The 6,838-nt window shown below is 48.2% G+C and overlaps 1 protein-coding gene across 1 annotated transcript; it reads left to right on the top strand.

Annotated features, from left to right (window-relative positions):
• The first annotated feature begins 2,579 nt into the window (after positions 1-2,579).
• On the top strand, positions 2,580-6,580 carry LOC129398150 (PRAME family member 11-like). The gene is made up of 3 exons (XM_063596193.1): positions 2,580-2,887; positions 3,666-4,247; positions 5,995-6,580. Exons 1-3 carry the CDS (start codon positions 2,595-2,597, stop codon positions 6,554-6,556), a joined length of 1,437 nt encoding a protein of 478 aa, XP_063452263.1. The 5' UTR covers positions 2,580-2,594; the 3' UTR covers positions 6,557-6,580.
• The last annotated feature ends 258 nt before the right edge of the window (positions 6,581-6,838 follow it).

Here is a 6,838-nt window from a genome sequence, read left to right as displayed (position 1 = left end):
TCTAAACTACATCCAGATCTGGTAAGTCACTAATTTCTGTAAGGACACTCCCATCTGACCTAGAGTCAGTCAGTCTGGGATGGTGACAGTGCAGCCAACGATGGCACAGAGCTATATCCTGTCCTTTTTTTTTTTTTATATGAACAATTTGAGGCTTTGAATATTTTCCTCTAAATGCAGTTCTGTCTTTATTTCAAAAAAGTTGATTGTGCTTTGGTTTAGGTCATTTCAAAATTCTTGAAGGGAGCAGTGACTCACGCCTTTAACCCCAACACTTTTGGAGGCCAAAGTGGGAGGATCATTTCAGCCCAGGGGTTTGAGACCAACCTGGGCAACATGACAAAAACCCTCCTCTACACAACGTTTTTTTTTTTTTGAGGGTGGGGATGGAGTCTCACTGTGTTGCCCAGACTGGAGTGCAGTGGCACGATCTCAACTCACTGCAACCTTTACCTCCCGGGTTCAAGCAATTCTCATGACTCAGTCTCCATCCTCAGAAGCTGGTGTCACAGACATCTGAAACCATGCCTGGCTAAGTTTTGTATTTTTAGTAGAGGTGGGGTTTCACCATGCTGGCCAGTTTGGTCTTGAACACCTGACGTCAAGTGATCCACCTGCCTTGGCCTCCCAAAGTGCTGGGATTACAGCTGTGAGTCACTGGTGCTTGGCCTCTACTTTTTTTTTTTTTAATTAGCCGAGCATGGTGACATGCATCTGTAGTCCCAGCTATTTGGGTGGCTGGTGTGGGAGAATCACTTGAGCCCAGAAGGGTGAGGCTGTAGTGAGCCATGCTCACACCACTGCTGTACTCCAGCCTGTGCAAAAGAGAGAGACCCTGTCCAAAAACACAAAAACAAAATCAATCAAAAAGGATCTTTGACCTTAATTTTAAACCAATCACATCCTCTTCCACCCAAATGGAGACATGGCTGTGGGGGTGCATGCCTGTAATCCCAGCTACGTGGAAGGCTGAAGCATGAGAATTGCTTGAATCTCAGAGGTGGAGGTTACAGTGAGCTGAGATGGCACCGTTGTACTCCAGCCTGGGCGACAAAGTCAGACTTAGCTTCATCCACACCAAAAAAAATTAGATTATACCACCCAGGTGATCATTAGATACATGAAGATTTCTACTGTGTTTTCTTAGGGACTGTCATCTCTGTCTTTGAAAACTGTTTTAACTCTGAAATATTTTGATAAATTTGACGTGGCCAAGGATCCCTCAACAAAGATACTTTCAAGTTTTCTTTCTTTCTGTCTAATATCAGGAAGAGGTTCAACACTTCCCTATCTCACACTCAGGACTTTGAAGGACACATATTAGTAAAACTCCATGTTTGTGAAGGGAATCAGTGAATGAGTCCTGGACTTTCACCCTATCCCTAAATCTTTCATTTTGATGGATGAATATCTAATTCGATCAGTTAATATTTAAGAAAGTCAAAAATCCAAACAGGATTAACTGGGTAGACATTAAGAATTCTAATCAAATGTAGCTCTCTCTGTCTCTCTGTTCAATCTAGCCTATTTCCCAGGCTGGAGTGGAGTGGTATAATGTCAGCTCACTGCAACTTCTGCCTCCTGGGTTCAAGCGATCCTCCTACCTCAGCCTCCCTATTAGCTTGGACTACAGGCGGAGACCACTGCATCTCACTGAAATTTTCAATAATGAGGCTGGGGCGGAGGCTCACACCTATAATCCCAGTATGATGGGAGGCCAAGAGGGGTAGATTGCTTGAGACTAGGAGTTGAAGACCAGCTTGGAAAACATAGCGAAATCCACTGTCTTTACAAAAAGTCAAAAAAAAAAGATGAGCTGGGTTTGGTGATGCATAACTGTGGTCCCAGCTACTTGAGAGGCTGAGGAGGAAGAATCCTTTGAGCTGGGAGGTCAAGGCTGCACTGAGCTGAGATCCCACCACTACACTCCAGGCTGGGTGACAGAGCAAGACCCTGTCAGAAAGAGAGTGAGAGAGGGAGAGAGAGAAAGAGAGAGAGAATGAGAGAAGGGAGGCAGGGAAAGAAGACAAGAAAGAAAGAAGGGAGAGAGAGGGGGAAAGAAAGAAAGAAGGGAGTGAGAGAGGGAAAGAAGGAAAGAAGAAAGAGAGAGAAAGAGAAAGCAAGCTTAAATAATGAAAAGAAAACAAATAGAACCTGTTCTAGGGATGCCCCATGAATGTTCCCAACAAGCTTATTTGTAGGAACTGAAAATGTGGGCATGTAGGCTTGTGACACTCCCATTCCCATTGTTTTAGAAACTTAAGGAATTAGTAATTTCCCCCAATGGTAGGAGGGGTTCGCTTTCAGGTTCCTCCACACTCACTAGTCACTGGATGGAACACTGGATAGAAAGGAAGGGCTAGTGGTGGCCCTGCTTCCTCACTGCTTGGGAGACGCTCATGCTGATGCAGCAGAGGCAGAATGCTGGCTTAATGGCCACTGAGTACAGAGCAGAATTGGAGTAAACTGAGGGCTCTTTCACCATTGCCAGAGCAGTGACTTTGGCCCTGGGAGAAGATGAGATTGCATGGGCTTGGCCTGAGAGTGATGCCTTTTCTCTGGGTTTGTCCTCTGGAAGTTTTCCCTGCAGATTCATGAAGATGAGCATCCGGACTGCCCCCAGACTCCTGGAGCTTGCGGGGCGGAACCTGCTGAGGGATCAAGCCTTGGCCGTCTCCACCCTGGAGGAGCTGCCCACAGAACTTTTCCCCCCACTGTTCATGGAGGCCTTCAGCAGGAGACGCTGTCAGGCCCTGAAGCTGATGGTGCAGGCCTGGCCCTTCCGCCGCCTCCCTCTGAGGCCTCTGATAAAGATGCCTTGTCTGGAGGCCTTCAAAGCTGTGCTCGATGGGCTTGATGCACTGCTTACCCAAGGGGTTCGTCCCAGGTGAGGTGGCCCAGGTGGGCTGGTGGGGAGGGCCCAGGTGTCCAACAGAAGGAACAGCTGGGTCATGAGAAGTGAGGAGGCCCAAGTGGGGGATGGTGGTGGTGAGGAAGCTGAGAGGACTTGGCCATTCACCAGCTCCTCAGGGAAAGCACTGCTCACCACACAAGGTCCATGGAGGTAAGAGGAACCTCTCCTCTAATGGCACTGAAAGGCACCATGAAAAGTGAGAACTGGGCCGGGCACGGTGGCTCACAATGTAATCCCAGCACATTGCGAGGCTGAGGTCAAGAGTTGGAGGCCAGCCTGTCCAACATGGTAAACCCCAACTCTACTAAAAATACTAAAATTAGCTGGGCATTGTGGTGGGTTCCTGTAATCCCAGCACATTGGGGGGCTGAGGTCAAGAGTTGGAGGCCAGCCTGTCCAACATGGTAAACCCCAACTCTACTAAAAATACTAAAATTAGCTGGGCATGGTGGTGGGTTCCTGTAATCCCAGTTACTTGTGAGGTTGAGGCAGGAGAATCATTTGAACCCGGGAAGCAGAGGTTGCAGTGTGGTGACCTCACAGCACTGCACTCCAGCCTGGGTGACAGAGGGAGACTTGGTCTCAAAAAAAAAAAATGTGGAAGTGGGCAGGATCCAAGGGGAAAACAGGGTGAAGAAAAGTCAGAGAGAGGGACAAGAAGCAGGGAGGGGAGGAGCTGCTATCCAGGATGTGGAGTTTAAGTTCAGAAATGAGTTCTGAAATTCTCAGTCTCACCTCTATTTTCCCACAGGAGGTGGAAACTTCAAGTGCTGGATTTACAGGATGTCTGTGAGAACTTCTGGATGGTTTGGTCTGAAGCTATGGCCCATGGGTGCTTCCTCAATGCCAAGAGGAACAAAAAACCAGTGCAGGACTGTCCAAGGATGAGAGGACGGCAGCCCTTGACTGTGTTCGTAGAACTTTGGCTCAAGAACAGGACTCTGGATGAATACCTCACCTGCCTCCTTCTATGGGTCAAGCAGAGGAGAGATTTACTACACCTGTGCTGTAAGAAGCTGAAAATTTTGGGAATGCCCTTCTGCAATATCAGAAGCATCCTGAAAATGGTGAACCTAGACTGTATCCAGGAGGTGGAAGTGAATTGCAAGTGGATACTGCCCATCCTGACACAGTTTACCCCATACCTGGGCCACATGAGGAATCTTCAGAAGCTCGTTCTCTCCCACATGGATGTCTCTCGCTACGTTTCCCCAGAGCAGAAGAAGGAGATTGTTACCCAGTTCACCACTCAGTTCCTCAAGCTGTGCTGCCTCCAAAAGCTTTATATGAACTCTGTTTCTTTCCTCGAAGGCCACCTGGACCAGCTGCTCAGGTGAGGGAGAGTGGTGAGCTTTCTCTGCAGACCACAGCAGAGCCTGTTACAGTAAACACTAGTGGGCATCTACTGTGAGCCAGCCTATGAGGATGAAACAGTGAAGGGGATACTAGAATGTCCATGCATTGTCCTGTTGGCGGCCCTGTCCTGAAATGGGTATCATGCAACCCTCCCAATAGAGGCAGAGGGATCAGCTAGGGGAGATGCTATAGAGAGGCTGCCATGCTAGGAAGCTAGCTACTGGGGGGTTCAGATCTAGTGAGGGTGCCTTTCTGGATTCTTCCTGAGGACGTGTGTCTAAGTTAAGATGAGGAAAATTGGCCAGGGGCGGTGGCTCATGCCTGTAATCCTATCACTTTGGGAGTCTGAGGCAAGAGGATAGCTTGAGCCTAGGAGTTTAAGACCAGTCTGGGTAACATACCAAGACCCCTGTCAGAAATGAATAAATAAAAGTAAAAACAAACAAGATAACTTTTTTTTTCTGAGATGGATTTTAACTTTGATGGTCCAGGCTGGAGTGCAGTTGTGACATCTCAGCTCGCAGCAACTTCTGCCTCACAGGTTCAAGCGATTCTCCTGCCTCAGCCTCCCGAGTACCTGGGATTACACGCGTGGGCCACCACACCTGGCTAATTTTTATATTTTAAGTAGAGACAGGGTTTCACCATGTTGGCCAGGTTATTCTCCAACTCCTGATTTCAAGTGATCCACCCACCTTGGACTCCCAAAGTGCTGGGATTATAGGCGAGAGCTACCACGCCCAGCCAACAAGATACTTTTTAAGAAGATGATGTGAAGTAGGGAAGTGAAGTGGGCACTGAAGAGGGGAATGCTCAGCAAACCTGCACATGTCAGAAAATCAGCTTTGTGCCCCACAGTTTGGTGAACATGAATGATCCCATCTCTAATTCCCTGTTGTCAAAGTTTCTTTCGAGCTCCAGGTAAATTAATTACCTAGGAAATGTATGATTCTGAAACAGAGGGTCAGGGAGCAGGCACAAAGAATGGTGAAAGTGATAGGTGGTTTGCTGATGATACAGGCGTGTCAGGGACGCCTGCAGCCCGCCCACCCCAGCTGATGTTGCAGGATCCTGTCTGGGTTTGTCCTTTATGCCTGCATCTCCACTGGGCTCCTGTGGCCCAGGGATGTGGTTTTCTGCCTGACAGATGAGGAAAGGGAGCTTTAGGGATTCTGTGAACTTGATCCATTCCTATAAATGATGGTGAAATGAGTCAGCCTCAAATGGAATTATTTTTTCTCCTTTTTTTTTTTTAATACAGAGTCTCGCTCTGTCACCCAGGCTGGAGTGTAGTGGCATGATCTCTGCTCACTGCCACCTACACCTCCTGGGTTCAAGCGATTCTCCTCCCTCAGCTTCCCAAGTAGCTGGAATTGCAGGCTCCCGCCACCACACATGGCTAATTTTTGGATTTTTAGTAGAGAGGAGGTTTTGCCATGTTCACCAGGCTGGTCTCAAACTCCTGATCTCAAGGAATCCACCAGTCTCAGCCTCCCAAAGTTCTGGGATTACAGGTGTGAGTTACTGGGCCGGGTCTAAAGTGGAATTGACCTCGGTGGCAAAGCTCTTCATCACGCATCATCCTAAGTGTTGACCATCAGGCCATGAGAATGATCCTGGACTTGGGCAAAATGGTCTCCATCCATTACCTTGAAGCCGTTCCCCACTACCCTCCACTCACCCCTATGATTCCCAAGAATTGACTTCTTGCTCTCTCTCCCCAGCTGTCTGAAGACCTCGTTAAAGGTCCTAGCAATAACTAACTGTGTGCTTTTGGAATCAGAATTGAAGCATCTATCCCAGTGCCCGAGTATCAGTCAACTAAAGACCCTGGACCTGAGTGGCATCAGACTGACCAATTACAGTCTTGTGCCTCTCCAAATTCTCCTAGAAAAAGTTGCAGCCACCCTTGAGTACCTGAATTTAGATGACTGTGGCATCATAGACTCCCAAGTCAACGCCATCCTGCCTGCCCTGAGCCGCTGCTTTGAGCTCAACACCTTCAACTTCTGTGGAAATCCCATCTCCATGGCCACCCTGGAGAACCTGCTGAGCCACACAATCATACTCAAAAACTTATGCCTGGAGCTGTATCCTGCCCCGCGGGAAAGTTATGGTGCTGATGGTACTCTCTGCTGGAGCAGATTTGCTCAAATTAGGGCTGAGCTGTTGAAGAGAGTGAGGGACTTCAGGCACCCCAAGAGGATCTTGTTCTGTACTGACTACTGCCCTGACCGTGGCGACAGGTCATTTTATGACCTGGAGGCAGATCAAGACTGCTGTTGAATGCCTGCCTATTTGGATGGATATGTCAAACGCTTTCTTCTGGACACTTGGAAACTAAAACCTAGGTCTTAGGTACATCCTAAAGGGAGCACAGAACCCATCGTTTCACACATGGGCTCTGAAAGTGGGAAAGGAAAGGTGATCAAGCAGGGTCAGGACTTGGGGGAAATGTTGCCATGGATTCGATGGGACTTTGGGGACCTGTATCCTGTAGAGTTGAAAATGGGAATCTGAATGTCTAGAGTGGAATTCAGGCTTGAGAATACATGAGGGAGTTACTCT

The sequence above is a fragment of the Pan paniscus genome, chromosome 1 (assembly GCF_029289425.2).
Source record: "Pan paniscus chromosome 1, NHGRI_mPanPan1-v2.0_pri, whole genome shotgun sequence".
NCBI classification, from domain to species: Eukaryota; Metazoa; Chordata; class Mammalia; order Primates; family Hominidae; genus Pan; species Pan paniscus.
Note: the sequence above shows the minus strand (reverse complement) of the source record. Positions and strands in the feature narration are given on the sequence as shown.

Coding starts and splice junctions, on each gene's coding strand:
- LOC129398150 (XM_063596193.1), top strand. CDS start 2,595: ATGAAGATGAGCATCCGGACTGCCCCCAGACTCCTGGAGCTTGCGGGG. Junction 2,888..3,665: donor ACCCAAGGGGTTCGTCCCAG/GTGAGGTGGCCC, acceptor ATTTTCCCACAG/GAGGTGGAAACTTCAAGTGC. Junction 4,248..5,994: donor CACCTGGACCAGCTGCTCAG/GTGAGGGAGAGT, acceptor CTCTCTCCCCAG/CTGTCTGAAGACCTCGTTAA.